The following is a 23,762-nucleotide window of genomic DNA, read 5'->3' as shown; positions in this document are numbered from 1 at the left end:
TGAAGTATCACTCTTGTTATGTGGTCGCGACTGTTACGACTGTGGTTTCGATAGTCATCTAGGATCACAAAGCATATCTGTGGTTTAAAACTTCAAAATGTTTATAAACAAAACGATAGAAACTTGAGTGAGTGCGTTGGTTTTATGGTTATGTGTTTGTTTAGTGTACTATAGTACCAGAATGCGAACTCTGCGACTTGTGCATGTGGGTAGACTGCGCATACCACCCGTGTCACATGAATTCGGTATACTAACATTCGGAACCTGCCTAAGAGATTTGGTGATTCGATGTTCGTCTGCAAGTACCAAAAGACTTTATCATTTTACACATTCGCAACATAATTTAAATTATGAAAAAATCATCAGAAACGATAATAGAGAGAATTTTGTTTTAGGCGAAATTAGGTCTAAAATTATATACAATTCTGTTCTGCACCGATTAGAATGGGAAAATAGATTGGCAGGCTTCAAGAAGAAAAGAAAAACGTTGAATCGCGGTGAGTCATATCACTGCAGCCCTGTCGCATTAAAGTACGTAGAAGACATTGCAGATAGCGAGACGGAAGAACAGCCAGAAGCGGTGTTCAAAGATGAAAAAGTGGACTTTCCGTACAGGACTTACAGTGAATTTGGCAGTAGTAGTCTCCATTCTTCTCGGAATAATTCTGGTGAAAATGGTACTGGAAAAATAATGGTGTCTGAGTTTACTACAGAACCTGTTCCAAAAGAACAGACCAGTGAGCATTATATAAAAAGCTGGATGAATGATTATGAGTGTTATGATGGTGATGATATAGAACCACCCTGGGAACTTAACTATGGTACACCTGATACAAATATTCCTGTGAGTAATACCCCATGTGGGGGATGTGGTGCTTTATTACACTGTCGGGACACTGCAATACCTGGCTATCTACCAAGTGAGATATTTCTTCGTCTGAATGAAAGTAACATTAGTGGGACCCTGTGCCAACGATGTCATTTCATTAGGTATTACAACACTGTTCTTAGTGTCACAGTACCTCCTACTGAGTATCCGAAACTTTTATCCGAAATCAGGAACAAACTTGCACTTGTTGTTTTGATGGTAGATCTCACTGATTTTCCGTGTAGCATTTGGCCACAAATACTTGATATAATTGGCAGAAAACGACCAGTGGTGGTTGTTGGGAATAAGATTGATTTACTTCCACAGGACTGCAGTGGTTTTCTTGATCATGTCAAGAAATGTATCATTAAAAGTCTTGATCAGACTGGCTTGTCTGCTGCAAACATAAAACATGTAGAGCTGATAAGTGCTCGCACTGGATATGGGATTGAGGAACTTATTACAAGGTTACAAAATATGTGGCACTACAAAGGTGATGTATATCTGGTAGGTTGTACCAATGTTGGAAAGTCTAGCCTGTTTAATGCTCTTCTGCAATCCGATTTCTGCAAAGTAAAGGCAGTGGACCTTATTGAGAGAGCTACTACATCCCCTTGGCCTGGAACAACAATGAATTTGCTCAAGTTTCCTATACTTCGCCCGTCTGGATGGAGGCTATATATGCGCACTAAGCGTCTTTTGGCTGAGAGAGAACGCAAACAAGCAGAAGATAAACTCCGACATTTTCAGTTGAAACGTATGAATGATGTTCAGTACGCCACACTTGTAGGTCACATTGGAAGGACATTTCAAAATGAAGAACAACCTGAAGTGAACGATCCATTTTCTGTTAGTAAATCACTCACTATCCAACAGTCAGGTATAAATCCAAAAGATCCTGAATTTAGTGAAAGCAGATGGTGTTTTGATACACCAGGAACAGTTCAACCTGACCAGATCCTGAATTTGCTTACTACAGAAGAACTTATTTTGACATTGCCAAAGAAGATGTTGATCCCTCGCTCATTTTGCTTAAAACCCCAAAGAACTTTGTTTATTGCTGGTCTAGGAAGACTAGACTATGTTGATGGAAACGAATCTGTTAGGTTCACAGTATTTGCATCAGATTGTCTGCCTGTCACTATATGCCAAACGGACATTGCAGACACTGTATATTCGTCGCTGCTGGGCTCTTCACTGTTTGTTGTACCATGTGGTGGAGACAAAAGATTATCACAGTGGCCACAACTTGCAACTACTCCAAAGAGCATTTCTGTTGTGGGTATCAGTTCAAAAGAAAGCTGCGCTGATATTGTGTTGTCATCTGCTGGATGGATTGCTGTCACTCCTCCTAAGGATCATGTATGCAAATTGCAAGCATGGACTCCAGATGCAAGAGGAATATATGTGCGTCAGCCTGCCTTACTGCGGTATTCTGTTAACCTGCGTGGTGCCAGAATACGTAAAACTCCAGCATACAGAATGGGGCGTGCTGTTTATGTCAAAAATTAATTTTGACATGATGCAAACTGCTCAGGTACATCTAATACAAATATATAAAAAATGAATTATATTTGGCTTATCAGTAATTATTAAGAATAAAGTTAAATTATAGCTCACCAGTAGTTTTCTTCTGGTATAACTTGCCCCTTTTGCTCTAGAGAAATGTCTTAATTTAAAACAAGCATTTAAAGATTTAATTGACAGATTTTACAATGAAACTTTTTGTTTTGAAACAACATTGTTCTTAACAGATACCATTCTAAATTTCTAGTGAAATAGACAGTAGAACTGAAACAAGTGGCAGTGTGAATAACATTTTAGGACCAACAAAATGATAAATTTTTGACTGAACTAGAATACTTCAGTAACCATTCAGGTCAGATTCATTATATTTTACCAGTGAGATTAACTGATGTCTTCGCTACTGCAGTGCTTCACCAATTCACACCAAAATTGTAAATTTTCAACTGAACCTTGGCCTTGGGCTACACTACAGGTCGGTATGTTGCCACAACTAAGATTTCCTATTCCCTTAAATCCTCACCTTCCAGCATAAACTAGACTTTTAGCTTTGCTGCAGGTAAGTCTGTCACAGCAACCTACATTCCAAAAAATAATGTGGACACAACACAGGTATTGTCAGTGTTCTGTTCTCTTACTGTTTGTGCATGCATAACTTCATACACCACAGCATTGTTACCTGACAAGAAGGAGGAGTCATCTGATACTGGTAGGTTCAGTTGACCCTTCCAAGATTGCTAATATGATAAATGTATGTGTAGATATTCAAATGCTTGATATTTTAAATGGAACATACTGTATGCTATTATGAAAATTCTTGTTAACAATGTGGTATTTCAGCCACCTCTTGAAATCTTGGTTATGGTGACAGACTGATCTGTCGTGTAGCCCGTGGTTTATGTTGGGTTGGAAGGTGACAATTTGTTTGTAAGTTTTCAAAGCCAACAAATGTGAATCCCAAATAAAGGTTGTGGTTACAAATTGACCTTTCATGTGCCTTAATGTTTACGTCGCACCACAAGTAACACACCGTTCATCATAAAACCAAAAAATTGCAAAGTAAATTCAAAAGACCTATATTAGGCAATGAACCTGTCTCCAAGTATTTTGAAGCATATTGCATATGTGTATCATGCATAAACTACGAAAAATGCAAGGAGGTCCACAAGGTACCTTTCACCAAATTTTTGACATCAAAACTTTGCCAGACTGGCTTATAAGCTGTTATGGATGTAAGATAAACTGTAGCATTACGGATTTATCAAAATTCACATATCAAAAAGTTTTGCATCACTTCGTTTCTGAGAGTTCCAGAACCTGTACAGATAATTGTAATAGAGTTCAACATAAACATCATTTCTGCTGTTTTTGTTGATCATGAAAACTACAAATTGCATGTTGTACCACCATACAGCGAGACCTTCAGAGGTGGTGGTCCAGATTGCTGTACACACCGGTACCTCTAATACCCAGTACCATGTCCTCTTCCATTGATGTATGCCTGTATTCATCATGGCATACTATCCACAAGTTCATCAAGGCACTGTTGGTCCAGACTGTCACACTTCTCAATAGCGATTCGGCATAGATCCCTCAGAGTGATTGGTGGGTCACATTGTCCATAAACAGCCCTTTTCAATCTATCCCAGGCATGTTTGATAGGGTTCATGTCTGGAGAACATGCTGGCCACAAGATGTGCATGATAGGGGCGCGAATTATCGTCCATGAAGATGGGTGCCTCACCAATATGCTGCCGCTATAGGTGCACTATCGGTGGGAGGATGGCATTCACATATTGTGCAGCCATTACGGCACCTTCCATGACCACCAGCGGCGTACGTCAGCCCCACATAATGCCACCCCAAAACAGCAGGCAACCTCCACCTTGCTGCATTCGCTAGACAGTGTATCTGACCAGGTTGCCTCCAAACATGTCTCCTACGATTGTCTGATTGAAAGCATATGCGACACTCATTGGTGAAGAGAACATGATGCCAATCGTGAGTGGTTCATGTCGCATGGTTTTGGGCCCATCTTTACCATGCTACATGGTGTTGTGATTGCAAAGATGGACCTTGCCATGGATGTCGGGAGTGAAGTTCTGCATCATGCAGCCTATTGTGCACAGTTTGAGTCATAACACGACATCCTGTGGCTGCACGAAAAGCATTATTCAACATGGTGGCGTTGCTGTCAGGGCTCCTCTGAGCCATAATCCTTATGTGACGGTCATCCACTGCAGTAGTAGCCCTTGGGCGGCCTGAGCGAGGCATGTCATCAGCAGTTGCTGTCCGTCTGTATCTCCTCCATGTCAGAACAACATCGCTTTGGTTCACTCTGAGACGTCTGGACAATTCACTTGTTGTGAGCCCTTCCTGGCACAAAGTAACAATGCGAACATGATCAAACCGCAGTACTGACCGTCTAGGCATGGTTGAACTACAGGCAACATGAGCCGTTTACCTCCTTCCTTGTGGAATGACGGGAACTCATCGGCTGTTGGACCGCCTCCGTCTAATAGGCACTGCTCATTCACGATTGTTCACATCTTTGGGCAGGTTTAGTGACCTCTCTGAGCTGTCAAAGAGACTGTAACTGTGATACAATATCCACAGTCAACATCTGTCTTCAGGAGTTCTGGGAACCGGGATGTTGCAAAACTTTTTTTGATGTGTATAGTATTCAGGAATTAACTAAATGTGTAGTTACATTTCAGTTTGACACAGCACTGAATCCAGCCCACTCAGATTTCTTTTATATTTGGTGCATTCAGTAATCCAGATAAGAAATGGAAAACTACAAATTTGCAAATGACAGTTGTGAAGTAAGGTACAGGTCTGCAAAATGTGTGAATTGTGAAATCTTCATGTGTCTGTCTCAACATAAATAACTATAATTCTGGTTCTACTCCAGATACAGCAACAAAACTTGTATAATTCAAAAATGAGTGAGTAGAGCTTTACACTGATATGCGATATGGTGAGTTTCTAAGACTTGCTACATTTAGAGTCATTGACCTTGACCATGAATACATCAAAACACCCCACTTTTAAAACACACACACACACACACACACACACACACAGCTACCTGTTTCCTTTTTTTCCAGAACAGCAGACAGTAGCACTCACTATTATGCTAACAAATTGGTGAAAATTTCCTGCTGTGAAGAGCCAATCAGAGGTACTTTCATTTCAACCTGTTGTCATTAGCTTGTTTCATGGGAGTGGATTGTTTACTCAAACTACAGTATACATGTGCTGGGAAGTAGTACTATATTTAGTTATAGTTTGTAAAAAATGGATTTCAAGCCAAAATTGTATTGTTGTACTTCATTTAAAGAAGAACATAATGCAAGGGTACAGAAGAATTCAAGGAATGTTCAGGAGTGGATGGTAAACAAGTCTCCTGATATATTGCCAGGTGGGAAATTGGCAGCAAATATCACAAAACCTGTCAATTCCTGCAGGTGTTGCCTTAGCTGTGCTAGGTATTTTGAGAGACGATATTAAGTGCAGATGAAATAGCATCGGATCTGGCACTGGATTCTTTAAATACTAGCCAGGTGAATATCCCTTGAAGAAAAATCGACCTCAGCATGAGAAATATCACAAAAAGCAAAAACTGAAAAATGTTGCCCTAGTGTTGGAGCTTATATACCAGGTGATCAAAAAGTCAGTATAAATTTGAAAACTTAATAAACTACAGAATAATGTAGATAGAGAGGTAAAAATTGACACACATGCTTGGAATGACATGGGGTCTTATTAGAACCAAATAAATACAAAAGTTCAAAAAATGTCCGACAGATGGCACTGGACAGCAGAATGTCAGTGACTGCGCATGATAATTGTGTATAAAAGGAGCCGTAATGAGAGAGAGAATCAGATGCGTCAGCAGTCCCAGCATGTTGACGTTACCTGAAAAGGGAAGGGGATTCGAATGGGTAAAGGTCCGTTGACAAATGCAGCTGTGGCGAGAATGATTTCGAAGTTCGAAGCCACGGGTTGTTTGGACATAGACCCCGTAGTGGCCGACCGAGCACAAGGCGTAATGCTGCTGAGACAGTTCAGGAAGAAATGGAGACTGTAGCGGGTTCGTCTATGGACGGGGAAGTCAGTGCTCATGCAGTTGCACGTCGCACCGCCATTCCATACACTACTGTTTGGTTGGCACTTAGGCGTAGCCTCTGATGCTATCCATACAAAATCCATTGGCATCATGAACTGTTACCTGACGATTTAGTGAAGTGGGGGGCATTTGTGGTGTGGGCGTTTCAAAAGATGGCGGAAGATGACGATTGGTTGAGTAACGTGTTGTGGACCGACGAAGCTCATTTCATGCTCCGAGGGTCTGTCAATGCCCACAACTGCAGAATCTGGGCTACCGCAAATCCTAGAACTGTCATGGAAACTCCATTGCATGACGAGAAAGTCATGGTATGGGTTGGATTTACCACATCTACCGTTATTGGGCCTTTTTTCTTCGAGGAAATGCGTGATTCTGGTTTTGTAACTGCTACTGGGCCGGGTGAGAGGTACGCCGATATGTTACAGAATCGCATCATCCTCAGCCTGGCTGATAAACACCTGCTGGAACGTACGATGTTTATGCAGGATGGCGCTCCACCCCATATTGCTAGATGCGTGAAAGATCTCTTGCGCGCGTCGTTTGGTGATGATCGTGTGTTCAGCCACCACTTTCGTCATGCTTGGCCTCCCAGGTCCCCAGACCTCAGTCCGTGCGGTTATTGGCTTTGGGGTTATCTGAAGTCGCAAGTGTATCGTGATTGACCGACATCTCTAGGGATGCTGAAAGACAACATCCGACGCAAATGCCTCACCATAACTCCGGACATGCTTTACTGTGCTGTTCACAACATTATTCCTTGACTACAGCTATGGTGGTGGACATATTGAGCATTTCCTGTAAAGAACATCATCTTTGCTTTGTCTTACTTTGTTACGCTAATTATTGCTATTCTGATCAGATGAAGTGCCATATGTCAGACATTTTTTTGAACTTTTGTATTTTTTTGGTTCTAATAAAACCCCATGTCATTCCAAGCATGTGTGTCAATTTGTACCTCTATCTACATTATTCTGTGATTTATTCAGTTTTCAAATTTATGCTGACTTTTTGATCACCCGGTACATGACAACTGGAAAAAGAAGAGTGTGAAAAAAAATTGAGAAAGAGGAGCCACAGTCCAGCAGAAAGACAGGTTTCACAATACAGTATGTGTGTGTGACAAAATACAAATTTTGACAGTACTTTCGAAGAGCTGGCGTATGATGAGAAACATGAAAGAATTTTCCGCTTCAGATTCCATAGTGTGAAGAGCAAGGAGTTAGCAGCAGAACATGGTATATCAGTGACAAAAAATCCAAAGACAGGTAAGACATGCCCTTAAAAAACCATTGAACTACATGATTTTTACCGTGACTATAATGTGAGCCTTGTGACGCAAGGAAGAAACTCAAATTAGAGCACATAAGCCGAAGCAGCTAGGATTGCACAATCTGAAAGAATTATATGTGTATTTCAAAGACACATTCCCAGATGTAATCATTGGATTCTTTAATGGGCATTGGAGAGTCAGTGATTGCTATTTGGAAAGAACTGCTGTTAAGAGACACATGGATTTGTTGCAGGTATGAGTGCCATTGATTGGTGAGTTGCTTATGTCTTACAAAATTATGAAGAAACAGATGAAGTACAGACCATCTCCTTCACTTATGTTTCCTACAATACGAGACACTTGTGTTATCAGGAGATGTGATATTCCTACAAGAATGGCTCCAGTGACACAAACTGGGAGGTCATACTCGTTCCCTGCATCAGACCTGGTTAACATTAACAATGTAATTATTAGAGACTTGTGAAATAAGATGTAATCACTTTTTATTCCCTTTCCAGTGAAGCTATACTGTAAATGATTAATAATACCACTAAAATTATATAAACTATATTTCTGTACATTACTTATGAATTATATTTTTTAATAATTTGTATTCCATATTTATGTGCTACCTTATGCATTTTGATAGTGTACTGATGTTGAAAAAATAAACTTTTGGGCATGATCAATTAGTGTGCCATCTTGATACATACCATGTTTATAGCAGCATATTGGAGACGTTTTTAAAAAGACAAAGTTTAAGATCAATGATGCTGAACGTAAAAATTCCTAGAAACCAACCGTGTTGCATGTCAATGTAAAGCTCTACTCTGCAGCTTTTCAAAGATACAAGCTGCATTGCTGTGTCTGAATTACATACAGAATTATAGTCATGTATGTTGAGGCAAACATGTAAATTTCACCCAATCTCCAAACTTTGCAGACATGTAACATTCTTCACAATGCTCGTATACCTTTGGAAATTGGTAGATTTCCATCTCTTATCTGGATCATTGGATGCACCAAATTTGAAAGAAATCTGATATGATCAGTTTGAAAATGTTACTTTTCTGCATTGAGTTGACAAACTGCCCAAATGATATTTGTTGTAAGTTTAAATGGTTCTCGCATTACAATATCCCAATTGTTAGTTTGCTGGTTTTAAGTCTCGCACATTCCAAAGTAACTTAATTTTAGTTAGGTGGTGGTTCAATGGGTCATTAAATGCCAAACAGATCCTACTGTTCTCTCGAACAGCTGTGTGTAGCTCTCTTGTATACCTTGGTGTCTAGATTCAAGAGATTCATCTTCCAAGCTTCTGAATTTAGATTTTGTGACAGCTTTTTGCCAACCATTCTTACTTTGGAGTTTATGCCCCCATCAGTTTTTGAAATGCTCGGCACAATGGCAAAATTGATATTTGAATACCGTACAAAAAAATTCCTCTGTCCATAACGAATTTCAAATCGGTGCTTGTTGCCCAGTGGGGATGTGTATAATGTAACATAATAAATGATCACGCAAAGCCTTTAATGGTGTTGGCTGCATTTGGGCATTGAAATCAATCAATGGTAACAGGTGAAAATTTGTGCCTGGCCAGTATTCAAACTCAGATTTCCCACTTAAAGTGAGTGGTCGCATGAACCTTATCTGAAAAGTAGGGTAGCTCATGGTGCATGAGTAGCCAGACTGTATTTGTTCAGTATTTGAGGATGAGAGAACTTACTGATTTACTGATTTGCAACAAATTTTACATGTAATTTTACATAAAACTTTTTCTTACTGGCAACCCCCCCCCCCCCCCCCCCCCCCCAACTCAAATTAATGAAAGGAATGAAGTTTATTGCTTACTACATTTTTGATGTTCATGCAATATAGTATTCATGTATACCATTGAATGTACCAGCTGTACAGGATGGCGGGTATGGGCAGGCGGTGGGCGTTATGGAATAATAGAGTAATTTTTAGAGAAAGGCCATTTATTGGCTAAAGCATGTTGAAAAGGGGCTACATATGCCTAGGGAGGTGAGGGTGAGCCAGAGCTTACAATTTGGCGAACATTGTTCGCGAAGCTACTGAAAGTTGTTGTCTGCCAAAACTAAGTCCACAGTGCCGCAGCACCGGGAGAAGCGGGAGATGTTCAATGCTACAGGGCGTGCATCCGACTCGCGGGTGAGCAAGAATACAAGAGAGCGGGCCCGGCGACGGGCGGCCGGGTATGTTCGACGCACCACGCGGCTTCCTCCACCCTGATTGGTCAGGACCGAGCAAACCGTGCGGGCGGCATGGAACTTTCCAGAGCGTTGCCTGCTAAGCGACGCCTGGGACGGCGTTACCTCGTCAGCACACGAGAGAGGCGCGTGAACAAGGTGCCCTTTCTCGGTGCTGACTTCCTGTTACTAGACCGTGGGACGAAAGAATTTACAGGCAGCTAACGCTGCCGGCCGTGGCTTGGCCGTAATGGAGTAATGAAGTCACTAGTTGGAGGCTCATATAATAAAGTAAAATCTCCTATTGTCTGGCTCATCCTTTACACAGCAAAATTATATCATTGTATGACATACATCAGGAGATACGACATCATAAATGGTAGGATGTGTCAAAAACTGCTGCATCACGCATACTGTTGTTCGCAACAAATTTTGCAGACAGTATCCATATATTCCACTGGATGTAGCTATGAAAATATATCATCGTATGACATATTGTCCAGGAGATATGATGTCAGATATTGAGACGCATGAAAACTGCCGCATTATGCGTAATGTTTTAATTTATTACTTCTTTGCTACTAACTCTGTTCGTAATACCTTTCACAGACAGTATCCATCTATACCTGTGCAAAATTGGATCATTTTAAGATACATAGTTGTGGAGATACGGACCATGAACATTGAGCTGCATGATAACAAAGCTGGATTGTGATTTTGATACAAATAAGGTGAAAGATGTGTAAAAATATGCATGAAATATGTTACATATATGGGAAAGTTCTTACGTGGGCAAAGCCTAGGGTAGAAACCTCCTCATAAACCCCTTGATTGATTTCAGCCAAATTACGTACACATATTACTTACTATCTGAAAGAAATATTGTGGAGGTAAGAACCAGCAACTGCACATATGGGTGAGGGTGATTATTAGAGAGAGAAGAGGGAAGGAGGAGCTGGGCAGATAAGGGGGGGGGGGGGGGGGGGGGGAGAAGGAGGGGATGGACACAGATAGGTTGGAGGAGTAGTTGTCCTGGAAGACAGGTAGGAGGAATGGTCAGAGAAAGGGAAGAGGGGGAGATGGAGAGAGAGACAGGAGGGACAGTTGGGAATGGCAAAGAAAGGAAAGAGGAGGAGATGGACAGAGAGAGGAGGAGATGGACCGTGAGAGGAGGGAGGAGCAGGTGGGCAGAGCGGAGCAGGAGCATGTGGACAGGGAGTGGGAGAGGGTGAAAGAAGTGGATGGAGAGAGAGGGGGATGGAGGAGATGGACACAGAGAGAGGGAGAAGCATACGATGGACTAATAGAAGATTGAAATAATACATACTCAGACAATGCCGGGTGCTCAGCTAGTGTATGTATGTAATTAATAATAACTTTTACTGGAGCAGCAGTTCACAATCTTACAATAGATCTATATGGTACTGGAAATTTCTGGTAAAATGTAATTGAGTTAGGAGTAAAAGTAACAATTCACTGAATGGTAGAGGCATTGACAGGCACATAAGCAAGATTCAGAACTTTGCCACCTCTGGCATGAATCCTTTATCGATCTCTCTCTCATCTAGTTGGAAACAGAATAATGATATTCATTTGATCTGAAACAATTAACAATTTTGATAATGATTTGAAGAGACAACAAATCTGAAATGACCATTGATGTATGTCATGTTCTCATAACTAATGTTACATTACTATATCTGTGACATTGTAGGTCAGTGATATTGTTTATTTCTAATATGTAGTGTTCTTTTTCAGTTGTCTTGTTCGAACCAACTAAAGAAATGATTCGGATTGATCAAAACATGTTTGCCTTACATCGTATGGCTTAAGGCAGCACAGCATACAGAGTGAAGCAGTTTCTGCATGTAGGTAAAAACAATTAAGTTAGTCAGATGTTTCTTCCTTTCTCTCTTCATGTGTTATATCTGTGAAAGAACAGTGCAGAGATAATAACTTCTCACTTATTGTGGGGACTGTTGGGAGTGGAGGAGGCGGCAGATGTCTGATGACTTCAGGCAGGTACTGAATTGTTTATAGCTGTTGCCAGTCTCATTAGCAGATAGCATTGTAGTAGCCATTTGGATGCAATGGTTATCCCACTGTCCATTTCCGTGGTTAGTATATTATTTTACAGGTTAGCTCTTACAAAAAAGTAAAAACAGCAACAGGTCATCTTCAGATGACTTTTTGTGTTTAAAACTACATTTGCCTTATGCTGTACATGAGATGTTGGCCACTTTTCATGGTGACAGAAGGCGATGTGTCATTTTATACTTTATGCCATAAACTGATGCAGGATTTTTCGACGGGACCAACACCGTAATGAAAAACAGCCGAAGTCGCATGTACAGCATAAGGTGAACATAAATAGCCATCTGACAATCAGCCCATTGATTTGAAATGAGTAATATCATTATTTGTTCTTAAGCAGCAGCTTTATTAACAGTGGCTGATTGCTGTTTTTTACATTTTGTAAGAATTAACCTGTATTTTTACAAAGCCACAATCCCACCAAACTCAATTATTGACAAAATATGAGGGTTGAAACTTTAATAGTGGCAACTATTTATTTACAGCTTCTCAAAATAGATACAGGTTTCAAAGTTTTACTGACCTTCAAAGTAGTCACCAGCATTGTGTATAACCCATTGCCAGTTGTGTTGACAGTTCGAGCAGCGTGTTCTGTTGTATGACGAATTTGTAGCAATTCTGAAGTGAATGCCGTGAAGTGTTTCCTTCAGTTCAGAAACTGAGTTGAACTCACGAGGGCTCAAATCAGAGGAGTGCAGTAGGTGGTCTAGCACGTAGCAGCCCCATCAGTCAAACAAATCAGTAACAGCTGCAAAATGATAGTCAGGTCCTGCAGAAAGTGTCATCGCTTCCTTCTCTAAGCTGGTCGTAGGTTGTGTTCCAAAAATGAACAGCATAGAGACAGAAGTGATGACACTTTCTGCAGGACCTGACCTCAAGCACATACAGTGCAAGCTGGTACTGATTTGTTTGACTGATGGGGCTGCTAATTGCTATACCACCCATTGCACTTCCCTGACTTAAAGCCCTCGTAAGTTCAACTCAATTTCTAAACTGAAGGAAACACTTAACGGCATTTGCTTCAGAACTGCTACAAATTTGTCGGGCAGTAGACCGCGCTGCTCGAACTGTCAACACAACTGTCACTGCTAAGAGTATCCTACGACTTCCACATTGCTGGCAATGGATTACACACAATGTTGGTGACTAGTTTGAAGGTCAATAAAACTCTGAAACACTTATCTATTTTGTACAAGCTGTAAATAAATAGTTGCCACTATTAAAGTTCCAATCCTCATATCTTTTATTTAATTTAGAAATGGGTGCCAAATCACACTTGGTCCTTCACAGAGGTTGGCATTGCATGTAGAATTAGGTTGAACATTTCGAAATTCTGTGATAGAGAAAAAGAACAGCTTGAACTGCTTCACACAATAACCCACACATGGCAAAAATGAGCAAATTCTGCTACAACTATGAAGTTTTACAGGACTCATCCTGGTGAAGTGTACCTCCTTATTTTATGATATTTTAAACCAGCATCCCGACCATGTACCAGTATTTATGGATGGCTCTAAACAGGGGGACTCTGTTGGTTGTGCTGTTGTTTTCCCTGATCGACTCGTCAAGTTACGGCTTCCTGTGGCGTTTACCATCTTAGATGCCGAATTGTTTGCGATCTTGCGGGCATTGGAGCAGATGAGATGTGTTCCCAGTCGTAAGTTCCTCATCTGTTCTGACTCCCTGAGTGCCCTTCAGACCATGCAACACTTGTACCCAGCGGATACGGTCGTCCAGAACATCCAGGATGCCCTACTCCACCTGCAGCGGCAGGGGAAGGAGGTTTCCTTCTGCTGGGTGCCGGGGCACGTGGGTATTAGGGGAAACGAACTGGCGGATGTGGCTGCCAAAGATGCATGTTCCCTCCCTCAGGTTGTTGAATGTGCCGTCCCCCTCCATGCTGTTACCTCCCTCCGGCGTTTTTGCATTATGCGTCAGTGGGAAGAGGAGTGGCTGGCAGTCGGTGAAAATAAGCTGCGTCTGGTCAAGGCCACCACGCGGCCATGGCGTACGTCCTACCCGTCATGCAGGCGGGATGAGGTTCTCCTCACTCGCATCCGCATCGGGCACAGTCCCTTCACACATGGTTTTTTACTCCGGCAGGAGGATCCCCCAAACTGCAGTGCTTGTGGCGTCCAGATTACTGTCCGCCACATTTTACTTGACTGTCTTTTATTCTCTGACCAGAGGGCGGTGGTTTCTTTGCCACCGGATTTGCCCTCTATTTTGAAAGACGACGCAACGTCTGTGGTTAAGGTTTTACGGTTTTGTGTCCTGTCCAATTTGTTGCCACGGATTTTAGGGAGAGGGTTTTCATGTGCTGCTGGATGACTGGCTCACCCAGATTTTAGGTAAGAGGTCCGCCAGTCACGAATACCTCCTTGTTTCCCTTCGGTTTCTGTCCTCCCTTCCTTGTGTTTCCTTTCCTTTTTTAGTGCACTCCTTCTCCTCTTGTTTTGCCTCTGTATGTGAGGATTTGGAACTGCGTCAGGTCTGTGTCTTTTAGCTGTTCCCCTTGTTCGCTGTTCGTCTTAGTCCCTTCACTGCATGTGTTCCTGTTTTTATGCGTTTGGGCGCTGATGACCCCGCTGTTTAGCGCCCGTAAACCTCAAACACACACACACCTGGTGAAGTGCTCAAAACTTGTGGTAAGAAGTGGTCAGCTGCAGTTTTAATTTTTCTGTTCGATAACCATCTTTTAGGTTTAAATATTCTAAAAGTACATGTTATTACTTCCAAAGCACTTTGTACAACACACAACAGTGCTTGTTTATAGACTATTTATTTAATCTTACCATACTTTTAAATACAGTGGCTATTCTTAAACTCATCCGATTGGCTATAAAAAAATGTTGTCATTATTTATCCAAGCGTTTGTTGTTTCATGACACCAGCTTCTTTATCCCTTCACCAAAGAATGGTCTCACTTGATGCTTCAGCCAGTTACTGACAGCATCCTTGTGCTCATCATCAGTTGTAAGTGCAGAGTAGCCAGCCAGGTCTTCCTGTAGGGGAAGTGACAAAAGTTGCTTGTGCCAATTCCAGAGTATAGGGAAAATGTTGAAAAACCTCCCAGCAAAAAGTCATGAGTTTTTACTTTGTGTAACTCACAGTATGGGGTTGTGTACTGTTGTGAAGATCAGTGATGCCTTTGCTAATCATCATGTGTTATTGGTTTGGGATTGACTTTCGGAGTTTCACAAATCTCTCACTACATCCGCCATGTCACGGCATTCTCTTGTCTTACTCTCATGAAATGTATTGCCAAATTTCTTTTGTGATCCCAAAACAGTGTAACCATCATTTTGTGGTTTGACATTACTAGAATTCTTTGAACTTATTGGAAGAATGAGTGTGCATTCACTGTTTGGACTGTTACTTAGCTTCAGAGTTCACTTACTGCACTCGTCACAGTTCTGTTCAGAAGTTCCTCATCCTCTTCATGGTAGCACTGAAGGAATGTCAAGCCCATTCTTTCAGTTTTGTGAACATTTCGGTACCCATCATGCACAAAACCTATGGTAACCTAACATCTCTGTGACAACATATCAGGTACCATAATTTTCTTTTCTTATTTCTGACTACATAAAGTAGCAGTGATGACAAATGTCAAATATGTCACACTGGTTATTAATGATTTTGGTCCTGTTTATTGGAAAATAGTGGTACGTGATATGTTTTGTGAGACTATTATAATGTAATCGGATCAATATTATGGCTTCAGAGGAACCCTCAAGTCTTAATTGCTCTTTGATACAATGACTTTTATATTATGAGGTTTGCCGAGTGTAATGTGTTCTCATTAAAACTTTCATGAACTCTGAATTCTATATTTAATCGTCAATACATTTTAATTTTTATCTTCAAAAGAGAATGTGTAATCATGTTATAAGTGGTGATAATTCTTTTAATGTGCTGCTAGCTGCCTGTGCATTATCTCTGACACGCAGATGCTGCAGAAAAATACATTTGTTATTTAACCACAAGAACATACAAACAGCCCTCCATTTCTTTTTTTATCTATAAAATTTCTTTTGCACCGGACTGTGTATTTCAGTGTTGTTGTTCGATGTATATATTTCTTGAATATTGGCAAAATTGGAACCAGTTACCGACATGGAAACCATAGTGGTAGCGATCATCACAACCTTTTTTGTCTACTGAATCAGAAAACTTTATTATTGATCACAGTAACACTTATTTAATCAAAACATATATATATAGTGATCGGCATGGAGCTTAGTCAAGAAAGAATCTGATAATCCCACTACTTCTCTAATACTTCAGGTTGCATAGGGCTACTCATAGAAACAGTCAGAGCTAGTCCTACATGGCACTGGCACTTTTCAACGTACCAAACAAAAACAGATGTCTTCCTTCTTCAGGCGTTGTCTTCTACCCTGCATTAAAAATCTCCCAATGTGACACTACACAATATTCTACCAGTTATACATGCAACACTATGCCTGGCTTGAGAATCAAAATATACTCCTTTTCCTGTCTACCAGTGTATTAACATAAACATATAGAATATACGTCGCCATAAAGCGGTTCGACATTATGATTTGGGACAGGATGGGAGGAGGAGGAGGAGGAGGAGGAGGAGGAGGAGGTGAAAGGGAAATAGACAGAGATTGTGATCAGAAGAAAATGGTATCTCACAAATGTTAAAGAGGGTTGTTCTTGATATCTGCAGGGCATATTCAGAAAGTTCGGAAATTGTACATGGATTTCTTGCACATGCAATTTGTCAGCATGTTGCACAATTTCATCAGTCTGAATGTCTTCCTCAATCACTTTCGACATGTACATCAGTGCAACTAGCCTTGAATGTTATGCACAAATCACTCATAATCCCATCCCAATACATAGAACACAATTGTCAATTTGCCTTGGTGGCATTGGCTCCTCTGGCTTGCGGGAAGCGAATAACAATACTTATGTATCAACTGCCATGAGAGGTAATAAAACCATCCATTTCAGTTACCTGCTAGTTACACACTATTGAATGTGACAGACCTGACTGATACAACATGACCTTAAAAGTTTCTTTCTTAAACCACGCAGGGATCATGAAGCACAAGCATTTGATTATTTTTAATAGCCAGTTGGGGGTTATTTTTTGAATATCCCTCATAAATTCAGTGAAAAATGCAGCTCATCATTCTGAGAAATATTTTTCTTCAAAACCATTCTAACAAGGGAACCTCCCCATCGCACCTCCCTCAGATTTAGTTATAAGTTGGCACAGTGGATAGGCCTTGAAAAACTGAACACAGATCAATCGAGAAAACAGGAAGAAGTTGTGTGGAACTGTGAAAAAAATAAGCAAAATATACAAACTGAGTAGTCCACGCGCAAGATAAGCAACATCAAGGATAGTTTGAGCTCAGAGCGCTGTGATCCCGTGGTTAGCGTGAGCAGCTGCGGCATGAGAGGTCCTTGGTTCAAGTCTACCCTCGAGTGAAAAGTTTAATTTTTTATTTTCAGACAACTATTATCTGTCCGTCCGATGCGAGGTAACTGCGCCATAGTGTGGGAGTAGACGTGATTACTATTCTTGCAGGTTGTACACCTCTTGTTCAACTGTTATATGTGTTTGGTTTTCGGCAAGTGAAATACTTTGTGAAAAGATTCTATGATTTTGTGAAGCAGCACAGGTACACAGAGTAGTTTTGTTTACGTGATTGTGTGTCAATTATCAAAGTTCAGGCACACACACACAATCAACTTCGCTCTCCAAAATTCCAAGACATGTTCAGATTTGCTTGGACATATGCAGGATTTGACGGTCTACACACAGAAAAATTTGAAAACGTTAAAACATATGTTTTGACAGAGCACAGGGAAAACTGTGCGACTGTGAAACTGTTGCATTCATTTGTTGCAGTTTATGTCACAAACTCTTATATTTTCATCACTTTTTTGGGAGTGATTATCACATCCACAAGAAAACCTAAATCGGGCAAGTTAGAAGAATCTTTTTACCCATTCATCAAGTGTACAAGTTAGGTGGGTCGACAACATATTCCTGTCATGTGACACACATGCCATCACCAGTGTCGTATAGAATATATCAGACGTGTTTTCCTGTGGAGGAATCGGTTGACCTATGACTTTGCGATCAAATGTTTTCGGTTCCCATTGGAGAGGCACGTCCTTTCGTCTACTAATCGCATGGTTTTGCGGTGCGGTTGCCAAACACAGACACTAAACTTATTACAGGGAACAGAGACGTCAATGAACGAACGGACAGATCATAACTTTGCGAAAATAAAGAAAGTAAACTTTTCACTCGAGGGAAGACTTGAACCCAGGACCTCTTGTTCCGCAGCTGCTCACGCTAACCACGGGACCACGGAGCTCCTGAGCTCCGATTATCCTTGATGTTGCCTATCTTGCACATGGACTGCTCAGGTTGTATATTTTGCTTATTTTTTTCATAGTTCCATACAAGTTCTTCCTGTTTTCTCGATTGATGTGTGTTCAGTTTTTCAAGGCCTATCCACTGTGCAAACTTATAACTAAATCTGAGGGGGGTGCGATGGGGAGGTTCCCTTGTAAGCAAAGGAATGATGACCTCCATAAAGATTATAGGATTTTAACAGATGGGTTGTTAAAGTGCTTAAGAATCTGACTTACTAAAGTACATTTAACTTTAGTAAACTTATGCCAGGTTTGAGGGAGTGGGATGGGAGGGGACTGAAGATGGAGAGATCCTGAGTCAAGGTACATGCGTTATGAAAGAAATATTTTGGGACCTATTTCGTAATGTATCTGGATAAGTGCAGGATGAAAGTAACCTAATGTGTGGCAGAGGTTGGCAAACCAAATGTACCACAGCATGGGAAGATTTTAGGTCCAAGATTGGTTTCCTAAGATGTGCAGCTGCATTTCTAGACAACATCTTTCCAGTGTGATTATTCAAGGCAGATTTGTTCCAACCACACCATTCCTCTCTTGTAATTACTCCATGTGCAAGGTGGGGATTGCATACTTAGGTTATCAGCACTCCTTTTACTAAATGTCGGGTTACACTGAGAATACTGTACTAGTTACAGTTTTAATGGTGTTTCAGTGTCTTTCATGTGTAAAATGTGGAAAGGAGAGGATGTTTTACTTATTGTCCATTTTGTAGTATAAAGCATATGACCAGTAGGAAGATGTATTACTTTAATTGATTTTGATGATGTATGATACATGCTTATACCTGTCATTTTTAATCCACTCCTAGTCCAAGGTCTCTTCCAAGTATTAAGAACTTTGGAGTTTTACAGGCAAATATGCCCAGCATATTTCTTGATTATTTTGTCCTTGAGAATGAGTGTAAGGAGGAGGAATCAAAGAAGCATTCAATAACTTTGAAAGTAAAATTTTGTTAACTGATTTGACAAAAACCCTAAGAGGTTATGGTCTTACATAAAACCTATAAGTGGTTCAAAATCGTCTACTCGGTCACTCAGTCCCCATAGTCACTCAGTCCCCATAGTGGCACTGAACTGGAAAATGGTAGAGAGAAGGCTGAAATACTGAATTTTCTGTTCAGAAACAGTTTCACAGCAGATGATCATAACACGATCCTTCATTTCAATTATCATATGAACTTTCTGAAATGGCAGACACTGAAATAACTGATCAAGGAATGGAAAAACAACTAAATTCACTTTGTAGTGCAAAGGCACCTGGACAAGATGAGTTACCTGTAAGATGCCACTCTCTCCCCTTCTAGCAGAAGTTTATCATAGGTCGTTGGAGCAACAAAAGGTACTAGCCACGGGGAAAAAAGTGCAGGTCAGTCCTATTTTCAAGTAGAGTTGTAGGGCAGATGCACATAATTACTGGCCTGTATCATTGATGTTTATCAGTTTAGAACAATGGAACATATTTTATGTCCATGTAAAGTATTATGACTTTTGGAGGATGGAAATCTCCTCTGTGAAATTCAAAATTGATTCCGCAGACATAGATCTTACAGAACTCAGCTTGCTCTATTCCACCATGAGATTCAAGGCACAGTGGACACTGGCACTCACGGTCGGTTTGATGGCATGTTGCTCAACTTACAGAAAGGCATTTGACACTGTCCTGCACTGCCATTTAGTGGAAATAATATGAGCTTACCAAACATCAAACCAGATTTTTGAGTTGATTCAAGACTTCCTTACAGATAGAACTCAACATGTCGCTCTTAACAGAACAAAATCGACAGATGTAAAGATACTTTCAGAGGTACCCCAAGCAAGCATGAAAGGACAGTTTCTGTTTACAGTGTGTATAAATGTGATCTAGTAGAATGCGTCATTCAGGCTGTTCACAGATGATGTGGTTGTTTGTAAAGTGGTAACAATGCCAGAAGTTAGCAACAATCTGCAGAAAGACCTACGGTGGTTTGATGAATGGTGCAGGCTCTGGCAGTTGACCCTGAATGTAAATAAATATAACATATTGCACATACATAGGAAAAGAAATCCAGTACTTAGACCTGCACTATTGATGACAAATAGCTGGGCACAGTAACCACTGTAAAATATCTAGGAATATCTGTCGAGCTGATATGAAGTGGAAGGGCACATAAAACAAACTGTAGGAAAAGCAGATGCAAGACAGATTCGTAGGAAGAATCTTAAGAAAATGTAATTTATCCACCAAAGAAGTGGTTTACAAGGCCCTTGGTCAACCGATTCTTGAGTATTGGTCATCAATCTGGGACCCTTACCAAGTGGGACTGATAGAAGATAGAGGAAAGATCCAATGAGGAGTGGCATATTTCATTCACGAGTGCAACAGGGAAGGGGTGGGGAGGAGGTCGGTCAGTGATACCAGAAGTACCTTCCATGACACACTGTCAGGTGGCTTTTGGAGTATTGATGTAGAGTAGATCCATGGTGGCTTAAGAACACCACATCCGTTTTCAGCAATGTCACTGAGGGAGAAAACTGCAACCAGTCACACTTAAATAAATCATCCATTCAAAAAGTGTGGATGATTGCAGTTTTCTTCCTCATTGGTGTCCTATGTTGTGGGCTCTTCTTCATACAAATGCATTTATACAAATCCATCATAGAACCAATAACAAGCTATGAGAGCGAGTGCTGGTAACTCACAGAAAGAAGTAAAAAGAGACTTAGAAATCGACCACTTCAGAAGAGCATGTAGAATTTCCTGACATGGCCACATAAGAAATGAGAAAATAAGAGAAAGGATGCAGACTCATTATACGAGGGTGGTTTGAAAAGTTCTCAGAATGGAATTGGAAAAAAAAGTACTTACATCACTGAAACTTTTTTATTTCTCAATGTAGTCTCCTTGTAGGTTAATGCACTTGGTCCAACGATTTTCCAGTTCCTAGATCCCATTTCGAAAATGAGTTTTCTCCAGACCTGCAAAATAGTTGTCAACTCCGGCTATCAGTTCTTCATTTGAAGTGAATCTTCACCTACCAAGAAAAATTTTCAGTTTCGGTAAGAGATCGAAGTCTGACAGAGTCATATCAGGTGAATAAGGCAGGTGTGGCAACAATTCATACCTTAGTTTGTGTAATTTTGCCAAGGCGACGGCACATGTGTGCGGGCGCACACTGTCTTGATGGAAGATGACTTTCTTCCTTGCTAAACCTGGCCTTTTTTGTGTATCTTTTGTTGCAATTTGTCCAGGAGGTTAGCATAGTATTCTCCAGTAATTATTTGCCCAGTGGGGATTTAATCTACAAACACAATCCCCTTTGCATCCCACAACACTGATGCCATGTTCCCACCAAAGAAATTGTCTTTGCTTTATTTGGTGGTGGAGAATCAGCATGTTTCCACTGCTTTGACTGTTGTTTTGTCTCTGGCGCAAAAAATCGTGTTCGTTTCTCCCGAAACAGGCTAGACATTGTTCTGATATGTCCATTGTCATGTGTTTTTGATCCAGCATCAAGAGTTGGCACACCCACCTTGCAGATAATTTTTTATTTCTAATTCTTCAGGTAAAATTTTATGTATCCTTTAAGATGACAGAGCAGAGCCGCCATGACCATTTTGTGCACTTCTGCAATGATTTCTGGAGAAGTGACACATCTTAGCCAACCACTGCATGGATCAGCATCTAAGCTCTCCCAACCAAATTTAAATTCATTTGTCCACATGGCAACAGTTGAATATGAAGGAGCAGAGTCCCTCAGTGTATTCTGAAAATTGGCTTGAATGTCCTTTGCTTTGTAACCTTTCTTTATGAAGTACTTAATCACTGCTCAAATCTCGATTTTTTCCATCTTTGTTAATCACTACGCAGGAACAACAACCGAGCCATGTCATTGTCACAGCTCTCTTCCAAGAGCACTGACATGGCACGTGTTTACAGGCAACAGTCCAATGATTATCACATGAACAACTCTTTGCGCTAGCGCTGACCTCTCGTGGTGATTCCGAGAACTTTTCAAACCACACTCGTAATATTGTGGATAGAAAAGAAGAAAGACAGCATGTAAGGAAGAATGAATGGAGACAGATGACCCCAAGAGAATACTTTCATGGCAACCACCGGGAAGGAGAAGAAGAGGAAGACCACAGAAAGTGTGGTTAAGGAGTATCCAAAAAACAATGGAGAGAAGAGGAGTAAAAGAGTATGAGGAAGCATGGCAAGGTTGAGGAGGCATTTGGCAGTGGATGCAGGTGTGGCAACAGCTGTGGGACCCCCCCCCCCCCCCCCCTCCCCCTTCTCCGCTCCCGCATCCTTCTTCACACTGGTTATATTGTATCCAAACCAGTATGCATTGTGATGCCCTGAACATCTGTACATTATTGCTTAATTTTGTAACTACCTAATTAATGTTACAAATGCCTTTTCTTTTCAGGTGCTTTGTGCAGCACAAAGGAACTGTGACATCAACAGTGCTTCATATTGTATGAAGTAGTGTGTGTTTGTGTATATTACATACAGTAAACTCTTGAACATATTTTTTATAATAAAAGCATACATTTCACATGAAAAGAAATGTTGAAAATGTATTATTTTCAGAAGTTACAGTTAAAAACAAGCTGGGAAATGCAATCCTACAAAAAGAGACATACTCTTAACGTAGTACACGAATTTACTAGGACACACTGTTCAAAATTAATATATCACTTTGCATCTGTCTAGTACACAAAGCTAAGAATATATCTATATCCTACCACTGTCTCAGATTTTGAGAAAAATGTGTGTGACTGCAAACGGAATGTCAGTACAATGTAAAGACTTTACACAGCAGACAATTTGGAAGCCTTGTGCATTATATAGGCAGATAAACAAGAAGTTCAACTTTTGAATTTGCACTCCAATTGTACAAAAGACTGATAAATGCAGATCCTTAAACAGATTGTGTAAAATAAAGACCCAGTGTCACAGCATTAAAATGAGAACGAAAATTCAGAACCTGGACTACGTTGTTGAATTTCTAATTTATGTGCTTATCGAACACTCAACACATTATCATGATGAGTGCTTGTCTTTACTCAAATGAATTTTTATATTCCAACAAGGATTTTCCATTATTGTTTTAATACTAGCATATTACAAAACCTTGAAATGCAATAGTACCCCTATCACGTATTCTCACTGTGCAGATGAATATCTGGCATCTGTTTATGGTTGAATGCTTTCCTCAAAAACTAATCTCAGCATTCTGTGAGTGTCAGTCAGAAC

General features: G+C 40.6%; 1 protein-coding gene across 4 annotated transcripts; it reads left to right on the top strand.

Moving 5' to 3' along the window:
- Positions 1–86: 86 nt before the first annotated feature.
- Positions 87–23,432, top strand: LOC124590114 (nitric oxide-associated protein 1). 4 transcript variants are annotated; one of them, XR_006976351.1, is made up of 3 exons: positions 87–2,405; positions 11,763–11,872; positions 22,933–23,432. XR_006976351.1 is itself a non-coding variant. In XM_047131624.1 (2 exons), exon 1 carries the CDS (start codon positions 182–184, stop codon positions 2,378–2,380), a length of 2,199 nt encoding a protein of 732 aa, XP_046987580.1. In that variant the 5' UTR covers positions 87–181; the 3' UTR covers positions 2,381–2,405; positions 22,933–23,432. The 4 variants fall into 4 exon arrangements, 2 of the variants coding, with proteins under 2 accessions (XP_046987580.1, XP_046987581.1); XR_006976357.1 differs by having other exon boundaries at positions 11,763–11,876; XM_047131624.1 differs by lacking the exon at positions 11,763–11,872.
- Positions 23,433–23,762: the final 330 nt, after the last annotated feature.

Source organism: Schistocerca americana, chromosome 2 (assembly GCF_021461395.2).
Source record: "Schistocerca americana isolate TAMUIC-IGC-003095 chromosome 2, iqSchAmer2.1, whole genome shotgun sequence".
Lineage (NCBI taxonomy): Eukaryota > Metazoa > Arthropoda > Insecta > Orthoptera > Acrididae > Schistocerca > Schistocerca americana.
This window is presented reverse-complemented; position numbering and strand designations above follow the sequence as displayed.

What these genes read in the sequence shown, in the direction of transcription:
- LOC124590114 (XM_047131624.1), top strand. Translation starts at nt 182, where the DNA reads ATGCGAACTCTGCGACTTGTGCATGTGGGTAGACTGCGCATACCACCC.